Here is a 15,758-nt window from a genome sequence, read left to right on the forward strand (position 1 = left end):
ATCCCACTGACTTCCCCAAAGCCACAAGTCTCTGTCTTCAGCTGGCTCCGCGGTGGCTGCATGCAGCAGATGAAAGGAGAGCGCCGCAAACTGGGTTGCCAACTTTCCAGCTGAACTCTATGGCTCTGTCTTTCGCAGCAGCAGCTGGATCTGCAGGCTGCTCTGTAAAAGAGGTTTGCCTGCTGATTTCTGCAGGTTTCGCTGTGATGAGGGACTCAAGAGGAGCTTTTTTTCTGGTCAGTTGGCACCCCTATCTGTAAATAATAATTCTTCAAACAAACAAACAAACATGCATTCTCTGCCCATCTCCAGCAGACACATATACCAAAATTGTTCTTCTCTTGTTTCTCCTAATGTCAAAATGTAAAATATATTGTTCATTGGTGGCGAGAGATGGTTTTTTATATACATTTTTTAAAAGGTATTATTGATTAAATTTCTAAACCATTCTTCATCTGAAGATCACAGGGCTGTTTACAACATAAAAACATATATATATATATATATATATATATATATATATATATGTATGTGTGTGTGTGTGTGTGTGTGTGTATATAAAACCAACAAAAACAATAAGTGCCCCCTCCCCAGTTTAAAAGACCATCAATTGTTTAATTAATTGTTTCATTATCTCTCCCGCCCTCTGGGGGCCATGTTTGACAAGGTTGCCCAACTGTCAGTCATTGGCTGTTACAATGATGTCAAGCAAAGCCACTTCCGGCCTGCCCAGGAGGTGGGGTTGCGGGCTTCACGCCCACCCCCACATGAGCGGGGGCTGGTTTCAGCCCCCGCGAGAACAGGGGAATCCCGGCCGGGTCTGCCCTATTTAGGGCCAGCACAGAGGAGGCTCGCCCTCTTTTCGCCGGCCAGCCCTCATGTTTTCCCACCCTCCCTCCCTTTAGGTATGCTTTAGGTAGGTCGCCGCAAGGGGCATGGTAGGAATTTTTCCCAATTGGCAATTTGTAGCCTTTTGGTTTTTCGCCTACCTCGTAGCAACTCGTCACAACTTTTCGGCATTGGCGGTAGGCATTGGTAAGAAGGGGTTAAGAGGATGTGGGGGGGGAGGAACGCCATCACCTCCCCCCAGTGAGCGAAGGGTGGTCCGTTAAAGGACTCCAGGGGGCGTGGCCCTGTCCGAAGCCTATGGAGGTGTGGGCCAAAGGCACGCCCCCGAGCGGTGACCCGGGGGAGCTCCTAGTCGATGTGCCTCGGCAGGAGACTCCCCCGATAAAGTGTTAACCCTTCCCCGTGTCTCCAGCAAATGGGCTGGAGCCGGATAGTCGATAGGACCAATGCCTAAGCCAATGCCTCTCATTCCTGAATTCAATAAAGTTGTGGCCTAATTCGCCCAATTAACCTTAATTATGGTGTCTCGTGTCTTTATTTATCCTGGTGGGGGGCGGGAACTCGCCACGCAACCAGCTTTTGCCCACACAGTGTCCATGCAAAATCATGCATAAGAGCCATCAGTAATTAGGCCCATTGGCCAGAGGTTTCCCATCTGTACTGTAGGCAGTACAACGTCATCATGACCTTGATAGCCTTATCTGTAGGTTTATCTAATCCCCTTTTTAAAATGGCTTAAATTGGTGCCCCTCAGCTAACCTACTGCCCTTCTAGATCCAGTGAGCATTGCTGTCCTGTTGCCATTGATGAGCTGAGGTTCTCTTTGTTTAGTCTATGAAACACTCTTCATTAAAATCAGTTCCAGAATGGGGTTGTTATTTCTTACCTTTTATATTCGCAGAGAAGCCTATCAAGACAAGTCGTGATAACTGGGTGCTACCTCCAGTAGGAAGGGAGTACACTTTGCAGTATGAGTTGCTGGAACCACAATATCATGGGCCAGCTTCACCTGCTGAACAGCAGCCTGAAGGGGGAGAAGGCAGAGGGTCTCCACCTGCAGCCGATCAGCCTTCAAGGACTCAGAGGAGAAGGCGCTGATGAGAACCAGCTGGCTTCAGCCTCGGCCCAGTATACCTGAAGGAGCATCTCCACCCCCATCGTTCTGCCCAGACCCTGAGGTCCAGTTCCAAGGGCCTTCTGGCGGTTCCCTCATTGTGAGATGTGAGGTTACAGTGAACCAGGCAGAGGGCCTTCTCAGTGGTGGCGCCCGCCCCGTGGAACGCCCTCCCATCAGATGTCAAGGAAATAAACAACTATCTGACTTTTAGAAGACATCTGAAAGCAGCCCTGTTTTTAATATGTGATGTTTTATTCTGTTTTTAATCTGTTGCAGCCACCCAGAGTGGCTGGGGAATTTATTATTATTATTATTATTATTATTATTATTATTATTATTATTATTAAATTCAATGCTTGTCATCCTGACCTTGCTGTTTTCTGTTCATCTTGATCATTGGATTCCTTGACCTCTGGACTGTCCGACCATGCTGGGACTGCTGTTTGTCTAACCTGACTCTGGATATTGACTCTGTCTCAGGCAAGACTCTCGTGGTTGGCTGGCCTCCCACTCCCCTGAGCTCTGCTCCTTGTGTGCTCAGCACAGGACGATGACACACAACTGGAGTGAGTGCTGTAGGCTTCCCAGAGGCATCTGGTTCACCACTGCGGCAACAGAATGATGGATTCTTTGGCCTGATCTATCAGGGCTCTTATGTTCTTAACACTGCTCAACTTGGCTTTTGTAAGTGGATTGTGGAAGCATGTTTAGCCTCTGACACTATCCACCAGGGGTTTCCCACCTCAATTCCCTTCTGTTCATTCCAACAAGGGCTTGTCGAGGAGAAATTCCCAATAGATGGTGCCCCGTCTGAGCTGCAGAGGGGAACGTTGCTGAAACTTATTCAAGCACCAAGCTAGCTAGTTTAGGAAAACCCAACATGAATCAGCTTGCTGCCCTCCACCAGTTCAGAGACCCTAAACTTTCAGGAGTTTGACAAGTCAAGAGATGAGTGCTGGGTTTCTGTTTCGGAAGCTGTCATCGTTCCTCCTTTTGTTATCCCTCCTCTACCTTCCCAAATGTGAGGAACTGCAAAGCCCTTCAGTTGTTTATGGCTGCATCCTACCCCTCCATTTCCTCCCTCTTCTCTGAGTAATGAAGTGAGAGACCACCAGAGTCACCCACAGCCCCTCGCTGTTCCCATTTCCTGTTCACGTCGCCCAGTGACGCATCACTTCCCCTTGTTTTCAATGCATGCTATAATTACCGCTTCTATAAAATGCAACTTTTTAAAGTGAGGGCAAATCAGTCTGTCCAAGGCAGTTCATGTGGTGTAGACTAGAGTAGGGCTTTCTAGTATGGCGCAGCCAAGGCCATAAAAATGGTGGGCATGAACAGTTGGGACAGCAAGTAAGCCCGGCAGAAGGTGCTTCTCAAACCTGGACTGTCCTTCAGGAGAATGAGGTGATTCTGATGATGGGGGCAAGTGGTAGAATGTAATATACCCCCGGGCACCTGCCTATAACATTGAAATTATAGTCTGTCATACTGCTGCATGTGTAGGTCAGGCCTAAGTCAGGAAAGAACTCTCTTAAGAGAGAACGGTGCCATGTCATATCTCAGAGGCATTGTTTGTTGTTGTTTAGTCATGTCCGACTCTTCGTGACCCCATGGACCAGAGCATGCCAGGCACTCCTGTCTTCCACTGCCTCCTGCAGTTTGGTCAAACTCATGCTGGTAGCTTTGAGAACACTGTCCAACCTTCTCTTCCTCTGTTGTCCCCTTCTCCTTGTGCCCTCCACCTTTCTCAGAGACATATTAACCCTCCAAAACAGTATAAAATAATTGGTGCATCATTCTATCTTCTGAAAATATAAACATAAAAACTGTCCCATAATACATTTGTTAATCTTTAAGATGTCACAAGATGGTTATTTTTGGCACAACAGACTAATGTGACTACCCCACTCAAAATCCCACTGTTTGTGTCTAACAATTAGAAAATACAGGAGCATTTAATGAAGCAATTGTCAACATCATGGGTTTATAGGCAACTTGAGATCAGAGATGGGGAAATCTGAGGTCCTTAAGAAGAAGAAGAAGAAGAAGAAGAGTTTGGATTTGATATCCCGCTTTATCACTACCCGAAGGAGTTTCAAAGCGGCTAACATTCTCCTTTCTCTTCCTCCCCACAACAAACACTCTGTAAGGTGAGTGGGGCTGAGAGACTTCAAAGAAGTGTGACTGGCCCAAGGTCACCCAGCAGCTGCATGTGGAGGAGCGGGGATGTGAACCTGGTTCACCAGATTACGATCTTGCTGGACTACAACGCCTATAAACCCCAGCCACTGGACATAATATAAGAAGACCTCTGTGGATCAGGCCAGCATCTGGTTCTCATACTGGCCAACCAGAGGTCAACTGGAGGCCTGAAAGCAGGTCCTGGGTGCAACAGCAACTTTCCCCACTTCTTTTCAGTGCCTACTGAAGACCTTCCTCTTCCAACAAGCCTTTCATACCCCTTAACTGCCCCAGTTTTGCCCTCACAGCTTCTGACTTGAAACATCCTGATTTCAAGGCTTCACAGCGCCGCACTGGCAGCAAGTGAGAGAGAGAGAGCAGTGGCAGATCACGGAGCCCACATGGGGCCTGACTCTCCAAAGTAGGTGGTTTGGATCTGATCCTCACCCATCCTGCCTCTCTGCCCCTCAAAACATGGCAGCTGGCTCCAAGCTTGGCAGTGCGGTCTGATGTCATTCACCAAGGTGCCACTGGGAGCCATAGGCAGAGAGACTGAGAGAGAGGCTTAAAGGGCCACGGTGCAGATTGGAAATAGCAGCGGTGGTGGGTGAGTCTTCAGCAGCTTGCGGGATCAGGGAGAGGTCTAGGGTCAGTAACATGTGAGGTGATGAAGGGGTGGCAGTAGCACCTTTGGGCATGTACAGAGTGGGCGCACATGTATCCCCCCTCCCATCCTGCTTTTTCCCAAAACAAAAATACCTTGCATTCCTCAGACAAAAATATCCCAGCTTTCATCTGAATGATTTTGGAGGGTATGGCCTTCTAAGCAGAGACTGTGGCTAAATATTTTGCTGCTGCATGTGAAACTTGGGCCAGGGACTCGTTTTACAAACTTAGAATTTTGTTCTATACGCCTGGCATTTTGCATTGCGATACAGTTATTAGAAATTCTGCCTTTATGTTTCTCTATCTTGTTTCGTTTGGTACTTGTTATGTACTGAAGTTCTCAGCCTGGGCCAGCAGGGGGATACTGTAAATAGTTATGCAAATGAAGGATCGAAAGTGACGTTCAGTGATTGGATGGATACTGTAGATAGTTATGCAAATGAAGGATCGAAAGTGACATTCAGTGATTGGATAGTTTTAGAAAGTTGCTACAGTTACGTTGTACTGGAGCTCTATATAAGCAGGCTGACTGAGCCCTTCAGTTCAGTTATGTTCTGGCCTCTGAATAAAGAAGAGCTGTTTGAAGAATCGCTGTGTCGTCTGATATGTTCACCCACAACTTAACAGTACTGTTCTGTATATCTGTGCAAAGTTCCTTTTTTTCTGGAACAGTAGTCATTGAGCCATATTCAAGAGATGGGTTGCTTGGGCAGAGATCTTCCCCAGTCAGAATTGTGTTGAGATGTTTTTATCATTTGTGTGTTTGCTGCCCTGGCCCCCTTTGGGAGGAAGGGGTGGGCCGTAAATTTAATAAACAATCATAAATAAGTGTTCGAAGAAAGACACTGAACGGAGCTAGAATTTCTCTGTACACATCTGCCTAGGGGATTTTTACTTCAACTCCCTAGATCAAGGCTACTTTCACAGGCACAGGAATATACTGAGAACAGCCAGCATTCCCAGCACCACATTCTCTCTCTCTCTCTCTCTCTCTCTCTCTCTCTCTCTCTCTCACACACACACACACACACACACACACACACACACTCTCCCTGGAATGATGCTCAGCCCAGGATACTGCAAATGGACGCCAGAAATTAAGCCTGGTTGTCTACAGACCTGCTGCTGCTGCCAGTGGCAAAAGGGCTGAGGGAAAAGAAGCCTTGCTGTCACAACTGCTAACAGTGAGTCTAGCCCCTGATTGAGCTGTTGGGGGAATTTATCTCCCCACCCTGAAAAAATTATGTGAAATTCCCGCTGACCAACAGGGCTGAGAGTTTTGAGAAGCCATTTGTGCCAGCGCTCACGTAACAAACAATAGTGTGTGTGTGTGTGTGTGTGTGTGTGTGTGTGTGTGTGTGTGTAATGGTGAGTCCACCGGTTTCTCAGGAAAGGCAGAGAACTGTTTGTGAATTTGAATACATTTCTTAGAAAGTTCAGTGGAACAGAGTAGAGGTTCTGTGGTCGGGCTTGGTGAGCTGTTGTTACAGGTGGAGGCCTTATGATGAGTCAGACCCATTGGCCCATCTAGCTTGATACAGTGTACACTGACTGGCAGCTGCACTCCATATTCACTGTGATTATGCAGAAAATTCACACAAATATCCACAAGGTGACACTGTGGAGCACCACTTGCCTCATTACAAATTTTTAATCTATTTATTTTCTGTTGAATTCAAGCTGCTGAGAGCATTTTCCAATTCTCCATCAATCCTAGAAATTTGCCTTTAGAATATTTTTTTTTATTTTAAACAAAGAAGAACATCCCTGGGTCCTGAATGTGACACGTATAAAATACTCCATCTGCACTATGCACTGAAAGCAGCATCCTACCACTTTAAGCAGCCATGGCTCCCCCCCCCCCAAGGATTCTGGGAACTGTAGTTTGTTAAGTGCACTGAGAGTGGTTACGAGACCCCCCTCACAGAGCTGCCATTCTCGGAGTTGGGTTCACAGTCAATCCCTCATCCTAGGTAACTATGAAAACTTTAGCCCTGTGAGGGGAATACAGTGTATCCTAAAAACTCTCAGCACCCTTAATAAACTACAGTTCCCAGTTCTGTGGGGAGTGGCTCGTGGAGGGTCAGTGGGGAGACTGAGTGATAAATGTCCCTCTTTTCATTTGAGGAATGTTGGAGGTTATGCAAGAAAAGGCTGTCCAGTGTCACTGCTGCTATTCGCATGAGCAATAGAGCCTGTAGCCTCTTAGACGTGAACCAGAGATACAGGGTACAGTGGAACCTTGGTTCTTGGACTTAATCTGTTCCAGAAGTCCGTTTGACTCCCAAAACCATTTGAAAACCAAGTTGCAGCTTCTGATTGGCTGCAGGAGCTTCCTGCACTCAAGTGGAAGCCGCATCTGACGCTCAGCTTCCGAAAAATGTTCGGAAACTAGAACACTTATGGCATGGGTAGGCAAACCGGATCCGGCCCAATTGCCTTCTAAATCCGGCCCACGGTTGGTCTGGGAATCAGCATGCTTTTACATGAGTAGAATGTGTGCTTTTATTTAAAATGCATCTCTGGGTTAATTGTGGGGCATAGGAATTCGTTCATTATTATTTTTCAAAATATAGTCTGGCCCCCACAAGGTCTGAGGGACAGTGGACCGGCCCCCTGATGAAAAGGTTTGCTGACTCCTGACTTACAGCGTTCGGGAGCTGATTTGTTTGTCAACTAAGCCGTTCGAGAAACAAGATTCCACTGCACTGGGTTAAGAAACGGTCAAATTAATATAGCATTGCCTGTGGGTGATATAATGTCATCTCGGGAAAACCCAATACTATTGCAGTGTTGTGATTTTAATGTTATAGAAGCTTTTGGGCCTGTTTCTGAGTGTGATGAGAAGAAAAACAAAACAGAGGTTATTGCAATCAACCTTGATGCACAGGATAAACTACAGATCATGCAACCATATGAGTTAAAGGTAAAGGTAAAGGTAAAGGTACCCCTGCCCGTACGGGCCAGTCTTGACAGACTCTGGGGTTGTGCGCCCATCTCACTTAAGAGGCCAGGGGCCAGCGCTGTCCAGAGACACTTCCGGGTCACGTGGCCAGTGTGACATCGCTGCTCTGGCGAGCCAGAGCCGCACACGGAAACGCCGTTTACCTTCCCGCTGGTAAGCGGTCCCTATTTATCTACTTGCACCCGGAGGTGCTTTCGAACTGCTAGGTTGGCAGGCGCTGGGACCAAGCAGCGGGAGCGCATCCCACCGCAGGGATTCGAACCGCCGACCTTTCGATCGGCAAGCCCTAGGCGCTGAGGCTTTAACCCACAGCGCCACCTGCGTCCCTTATGAGTTAGTTACCAAAAAAGCAGTAAAGTGCCTTGGGGTTAAGCTGGTAGATGATGTCAATAAAATTGGGAAGATCAATTATGATCCTCTGGGATAGGCGGCGAAGTCTGATATAAATAGGCAGAATAAGCTGCAGTTATCTTGGTTAGCCAGGATTAATGCAATAAAGATGAGAATATTACAGAGATTTTTTATTTTTGTTTATTACATTAACCCTGCTGGTTGGCTCGAGAGAGCTGAAAAGCTGGGAGAAAAGTCTTGAGAATTTTATTTGGCAAGATAAGCATCCTACAGCAGATAGTAACAGCATGCATACATCAGAACGGAAAGGAGGGCCTGCAGTCCTGATTCTAGCTAGATATTGCGAAGCAGCACAGCTATTACGGCTGAAGTTACGGATTTCCCAGAAGAAAGAAGAAGACCTGCATCAATAAGATAGCTATTTATAGATTTTCCCCTCCAGCAAAACTAATGTGGGTATAAAGGAAGGATGGAGGGGAGAATCAGGGAGGGTGAAAAACCCCATAGTTCCTTAGAAATTAATAAAAAAACAAGGGATAAGTATGAAACAAAACTGAGTTCTTACATTTCATCCATGACATGGTGATTTGGCATTGCAGCTTTATTAGGAGAAATCGGATTTCTCGGATTGGTTGAGAAATGGGATGTTGTGCTGTGGTGAGTTTATTCCAGATGGATGTCTATTAACAAGACATGAAATATCTTTAAGTCCAAGGAGGTTGCTACCATCCTGGCATCGATATTTTCAAATGATGGTTTTCTTAATGGAGCTGCTGCGGCCTAGGTTGTCCCCCAGGCTGAAGACAGCTTGGAAGAAGAGTATCAAAGCTGATACAAAGGGATCTGTTTCAAGAAACTATTAGGTCTTGATGGATACAAGAGAGTGAAATAGTCTGTGGATTGAGAAGGGAAAGCGAACCAGGGAGGAATATCAGAGAGCCATTCTGGAATGAAGTGTGGAACCAAGTAGATAACTTATCTTTATCAATTAAAATAACATGGTATCAGCTGCTATTGAAATGGTATCTAATGCCAGCAAGATGGAAAAGAATTTACAGAGCTGACAACTTTAAGTGTCGGAAATGCCAGGCAGACTACACACAGCAATGCGCACGTGCAGTGAAAACGTCCGTCTGTAACAAATTATCAGAGAAAACCCCTGCAATGTGTTCCAGATATAATTGGCTTTTGTAATAGGGCCCACAATATTGCTGATCCTGTTGATAAAAGACAAATACTTTCAGTTTCTATCTTAAGAACAGCTGCAGAAATCATTTGGGCTGGAAAATGGATGGGCAGGACTGGTTCTTGAAATGTATTGAACTGGCAGCTATGGATAAACTGTCAGAATCTGTTTGGAAGAAGGAATTGTACAAGGGGCAATCTTGAATGTTCTGGGGATGGTACTGTTCTGCGGCCTATTAGAATGAGCTATATGGAAAGGAAAGGCCTGGAATAGACTTGCTTACAATAAAATTTAATACAGGAACAGTGCAATGCCACACTATCCTTGCATACTTGGAAATGCATCTTGTTGCTTTCCCGTGGGGCTGACTTCCATTTTAAGCGTGCATGAAATGTCAGCCATAACTAAACCGTAAACATATTAAGCTACTTGTTTTTGGGTTCTGGCAGTCATGTATTGATTTGGACAGAGATGACTTGGCTGCTCCATCCTCTGGTAGATAACCTCCAAACTGGGCCCGGTTCAAGGTGCCCCAATTGGTCTTTAAAGCTCTAAACATCTTTGACCCCAGGTATCTGAAAGACTGCCTCCTCCTCCACAGACCTTCTCAAGTGTTAAGATCGGCAGAGGAGGCTCTCTGGGCAAATCACAGCATTCCCCTTTTTTAATACAGTGATACCTTGAGCGAGATGAGCGCGCAACCCTAGAGTTGGTCACGACTGGCCCTGATGGGCAGGGGTGCCTTTACCTTTACCTTTTACCTCAGGTTAAGTACTTAATTCGTTCCAGAGGTCCGTACTTAACCTGAAACTATTTCTGGGTTAGCGGAGTCTGTAACCTGAAGCGTATGTAACCTGAAGCGTATGTAACCCAAGCTACCACTTGTATACAGTATGGAGGTGACCCAGTGCCCTTTGTCCCCAAAGGAGCAGCTTGACTTTGGGAAATCACTGCTCTAAAATGACACATTTTGAAGCGTATGTAACCTGAAGTGTATGTAACCTGAGGTACCACTGTAATAATAATAATGATGATAATAAGAATAAGAATAAGAATAAGAATAAGAATAAGAATAAGAATAAGAATAAGAATAAGAATAAGAATAAGAATAGCAGAGCAGACTTGCCCAGGAGGCTTGGTGAAGCTACTGCCTTGGGTGGCAAATTTGGGACAGCTGGGAGGGGCAACAGATTGGGCCTGCAAGGAGCATGCCACTTGCCATCTCCTGCATTTTCCTCCTCCTCTTTTGCTGCCAACTTCTCTGCTGCCACCCCGCCTCCTCCTCCTCCTCCAATGATGATGACAGTGACTCTGCCACTGCCTCCAGACCTACTTTTTCGCCTCCTTTTTTTTCTCAGGAGGTGGCAGGTAGGTGGCGCTGTGGGTTAAAGCCTCAGCGCCTAGGACTTGCCGATCAAAAGGTCGGCGGTTCGAATCCCTGCGGCGGGGTGCGCTCCCGCTGCTCGGTCCCAGCGCCTGCCAACCTAGCATTTCGAAAGCACCTCCAGGTGCAAGTAGATAAATAGGGACCGCTTACCAGCGGGAAGGTAAACGGCGTTTCCGTGTGCGACGCTGGCCACGTGACCCGGAAGTGTCTCCGGACAGCGCTGGCCCCTGGCCTCTTAAGTGAGATGGGCGCACAACCCCAGAGTCTGTCAAGACTGGCCCGTACGGGCAGGGGTACCTTTACCTTTACCTTTTTAAGGTAGTCTCTATGGGAGTATATTGTATTTAATTATGGGGTAGCAGAGTTTTTAGGGGGGTTAACCAGGCTGGGATAGCTGGGATAGCAGGTTTATTGGTTTTTGAATGTCTGATGTAGATTTTTTCAATTTTGTTGTTCTGTATGGGACAATGACAATAAAGATTATTGTATCGTATTGTATCGGAAGCATTGTTCCACTTAACAAATATTAAAATGAAATATTGTGCATATATATATATATATATTCTAAATAAAATTATATGAAACCAGAATGAATAAAAACAAAGTGAAAATTCAGAACCTCCCTCGCAAAACACGGCATTCTCTCTTAAAGGTTTTTTTGCCTTCAGCCTCCCCTCCACAATATTTCTGGCTCTGTGGCCGCACTGCATGCTCCCCTTTTTAAAAAGGGTGTTATTTCTAGACAGGTGGGAAGGAGGCGTGCTTCTCTTGAAAGGGGCTGTGCAACCACTTCCTCTCGCTAGTATAAACTGAAGCTTTGCTTCCTCTTCATGAGCTCAAAAGTTCCTTTGTGAGACGGCTGCATTGTGTCAGAAGCAGCAGAGGAAGGTGGCGGAGGAAGGGAAAGGGTCTGGTGCCCCACAAGGGCTGGAGATGGGTCTGAGACTACAGAAAGGTAAGTGGCAGATTCCTTAAGAAGCCTTGGGTTTTTTGGGAGGGTGTAATCACTTTGTTGACTGTTCTGGGGTGTAAACAGTCCCCTTTAAACGCAAAAGAATTGCTTCAGCTTTTTCCCAGAGAAGGCTTCTTATTAACAGCTGCAAGGCAGGCAATTCAACAGGTGACGCTTTTCCTTAGCATGGGCTAAAAAGTTTCGTTAGTTGAATTTCTGCCTGCTTTTGCAGGTGTTAAAGAGCACAGAAGCCGTAAAAACTTGCTAAAGGAAGAGCTAAACCAATGGTAATCTGGCAATCTGGCATCTGTCCATGGGATTATGTCAACGCAAATAAACAGAAGCTAAATATGGCACAAGCTTTTCTCCAGCTCTGGAATAGACCTTGATTTTCTACTAGGAACACAGCCGTAAACATTTTTGCCTTCCCTATGTGTGGTCCTGAGCGTGGCAATTTCAAGCTTATTAATTTTGCTCCTGATGTGTTAAGACTACTGGATGCACCTAAATATTTGTATCAGCACTATTACTTACCTGCAATACTTGCACTCAGAAATCCATAAATAAACATTGAGAGAGAGAGAGAGAGAGAGAGAGAGAGAGAGAGAGAGAGAGAGCCAGCACAGAAGCCCTGCCAGAAAGGAAAGATTAGCAATCCTCACTGGCAAGCCTTCTTAAAAGATGGATTTGGTATACTGTAACGTTTAACAATTAGAAGTGGACTGTCTCTCCAAGAGAAGATCATTGTGGAACTGGGCTTTTCAATTAGACCAATACTGCCTTGAGCTCAGTGCAGATTTATGTCCATGCTGTTCTGGAGTTGCCCTCTTGGCATGCTAAGGGTATGGCTACATTTTGCAATTAGGGATGCAAGGGGGAGTATCATATTCCCCCCTTGGCATAGAAATAATGGGACATGGGAAACTGACTCAGCAACCATAAGAAATGCTTATTCAGAGGTTCCAGTCACCGGTAAGAGCATCTGAGGCCGCAGGCCTACTCTGCTGGAGGGTGAAGTCACTGTAACAAGAGCTAGGAAACAAAAGTGATGGTGTTCTTCAGAGGTGCCGTCTACTTTCCACCCGTCACGTTTTCATGTGACTCAGCTAGGGTGCCACACACTCCAGTGGTCTCTAAACAGCGATTGCCTGGTCCTGTCAATCTGGTTCCTCTCCACGCTTTTGAAGGGACATGCAGTGGTGATTCACTGACATGCAGACACTCCACTGTCCCCCTCCTTTGCAGCTGTGTCTGTTATGGGTCACATCCACACCATACATTCAAAGCACATGACTCCACCCCCACCCCCAAAAAAGAATCATTGGATCTGTTGTTTACTCCCCAGAGAGCTAAAATCCCCTGCACCCTTCAGAAACTACAGTTCCCATGATTCTTTGAGGGAGGGAGTTGTGTACTTGAAATATACAGTGTGGAGGTGATCCAGTGCCCTTTGTCCCCAAAGGAGCAGGTTGACTTTGGGAAATCGCTGCTCTAAAATGACACATTTATAGTTAGATCAGGAGACTGATATACACTCTCACATGTCACCATGCCAGGGTAAAGGTAAAGGGTCCCCTGACCATTAGGTCCAGTCGTGGCCGCCTCTGGACTTGCGGCGCTCATCTCACTTTATTGGCCGAGGGGGCCAGCGTACAGCTTCCGGGTCATGTGGCCAGCATGACTAAGCCGCTTCTGGCGAACCAGAGCAGTGCCCAGAAACACCGTTTACCTTCCTGCCGGAGTGGTACCTATTTATCTACTTGCACTTTGACGTGCTTCCGAACTGCTAGGTTGGCAGGAGCTGGAACCGAGCAACGGGAGCTCACCCCGTTGCGGGGATTCGAACCGCCGACCTTCTGATCGGCAAGTCCTAGGCTCTGTGGTTTGACCCACAGCACCACCCGCTTCCCTCCATGCCAGGGTAAGGTAAAGGTAAAGGTACCCCTGCCCGTACGGGCCAGTCTTGACAGACTCTGGGGTTGTGCGCCCATCTCACTTAAGAGGCCAGGGGCCAGCGCTGTCCGGAGACACTTCCGGGTCACGTGGCCAGCGTGACATCGCTGCTCTGGCGAGCCAGAGCCGCACTCGGAAACGCCGTTTACCTTCCCGCTGGTAAGCAGTCCCTATTTATCTACTTGCACCCGGAGGTGCTTTCGAACTGCTAGGTTGGCAGGCGCTGGGACCGAGCAGCGGGAGCGCACCCCGCCGCAGGGATTCGAACCGCCGACCTTTCGATCGGCAAGTCCTAGGCGCTGAGGCTTTAACCCACAGCGCCACCTGCGTCCCTTTTTCCATGCCAGGGTACTGTTTCATAAATAAACAAACAGGCCTACTGCGGGAGGGTATTTGTGCTTGGGCTCCTAAAACTAGCAGATCAGAACGCAACTGCATTTGCCAGACAGGTGTGTTTACCTGCCGTACACAATTTCAAGTGGCACCAGCCCCGTGGGGAGCCCAGTCCAGCGTAAGAGAAGGAGCCTCTTTGCGCAAGCCACATTATGCAACATGAATTGCATCATTCTGACTCATGGCTTTCAGTGCTAAAATTAGAAGCACTGTGGTACCTTGGTACTCGAACGGCTTGGCTCCCGAACAAATCAGCTCCCAAACACTGCAAACCCAGAAGTAAGTGTTCCGGTATGCAAACGTTTTTCAGAAGCCGAACGTCTGACGCTGCTTCCGCTTGAGTGCAGGAAACTCCTGCAGCCAATCGGAAGCTGTGCCTTGGTTTTCGAATAGTTTCGGGAGTCAAACGGACTCCCAGATCAGATTAAGATCGAGAACCAAGGTACCACTGTAGTCGGGGGGAGGCTGGCCTTTCCTGGTGCCCCCTCACTATGCTTTTAAAAAAGATTATTTGGGGGGGGGTACATTTTGGCTATAATCGGTAAGTGTCTGGGTTTTGCCACAAGCTGATTTCTACTCCGATTACACCCAGTTAAGTTAATGAACCAAATATCATCATTCCCATTAATTTCAGTGGATCTACTCTGAGTATTGGATACATCCCTGGGTGTGAACCTAGTATATTTATTTCATTAAGGACCCTCTACCTCCCTCCTGCTCCAATCGCAAGTTGAAAAAGCTGCTGCTGTACCTTTAATGAGCAGCTTGATGTGTGCAGGTATTCAGGAGTTACTGTGTTGTGAAAGGCTTCAGGCTCTGCCACCTGCCATCCAGCAAAGTGTTGCCAAAGGCGTAAGAACAGATTGGGCTGTTGTGTTTGAGTGTCCTGTTTTTGGGGCAACTTGGCAACTAACACGTGCAAGGAACGATGCTGCAGTAAGGACCCTGGATGTTGTTAGTCTCGGGATGCCCTCGGCTCAGCCAGGATGGCCATCAGTGGCGGGTTGATGGAGTCCGGCAACATCTAAAGACCCACAGATTTCCCCACCCCCTGGACCACTTGTGTATTTGCAGCACAGCTGTTGGCAGACACAGGAAGAGAGCTGTATCACCAAAGGATGCAAGCGTGGGCTGTTGATGTTCCATTGATTGGGAGGGGGGAGGAAACAGAAGAGCCAGGACGCCTGGGTTCCTGCTCCTCTTGTTTCAGAAGGGACCTGGGCAGAGTCAGCCCCTTGAGGTGGGTGGCTTCCCCCAGATGTCTCCCTCTCTCTCTCTCTCTCTCTCTCTCTCTCTCTCTCTCTTTCTCTCTCTCTCTCTCTCTCTCACACACACACACACCATCTCAAGAGATCGAACCATCTGGCCGCTTCCAAGAAGACAGGAAACAATCTGGGGTTTCCCAGTGACGCGTCGCTGGGGATTCCATTCTGCACTCGGCCTCTTTACTTTGCCGAGTGCGGGGGCTGATCACACATGGCCACACACAGCAGAACGCTTTGTCTCTTTCCTGCCACCGGGGGCAGGGGGGCGATGGTAGTCCCTTGGCCAGAAAAAGAAGAAAGCACTGGGCTCAGAGCCAGGCCCAGATGTCTGCCGGTCTGCTGGTTAACCAGAGACTCGGAATCCCCATGTCCTCCGGCTTCCCCATGAAAGCCCCTTGCGCTCTCGGGGTTAAGTCTGGGTCTCTGGGGTTTTGACTCCTCTGCCCGCACCAAGTGGGTGGAAGTTCTTCTCGCAAACCACAGGTGGTCCCTC

General features: G+C 47.4%; 1 protein-coding gene across 1 annotated transcript in view; it reads left to right on the forward strand.

Annotated features, from left to right (window-relative positions):
- The first annotated feature begins 11,554 nt into the window (after positions 1-11,554).
- NFKBID (NFKB inhibitor delta) overlaps positions 11,555-15,758 on the forward strand; it is a 30,398-nt gene continuing 26,194 nt past the window's right edge. The window contains exon 1 of the mRNA XM_079988190.1: positions 11,555-11,657. Within this exon, the coding sequence (XP_079844316.1) occupies positions 11,636-11,657 (22 nt within the window). The 5' untranslated portion in view covers positions 11,555-11,635. The remainder of the gene's footprint in view (positions 11,658-15,758) is intronic.

The sequence above is a fragment of the Podarcis cretensis genome (genome assembly GCF_951804945.1).
Source record: "Podarcis cretensis genome assembly, chromosome: 8".
Classification (NCBI taxonomy): domain Eukaryota; kingdom Metazoa; phylum Chordata; class Lepidosauria; order Squamata; family Lacertidae; genus Podarcis; species Podarcis cretensis.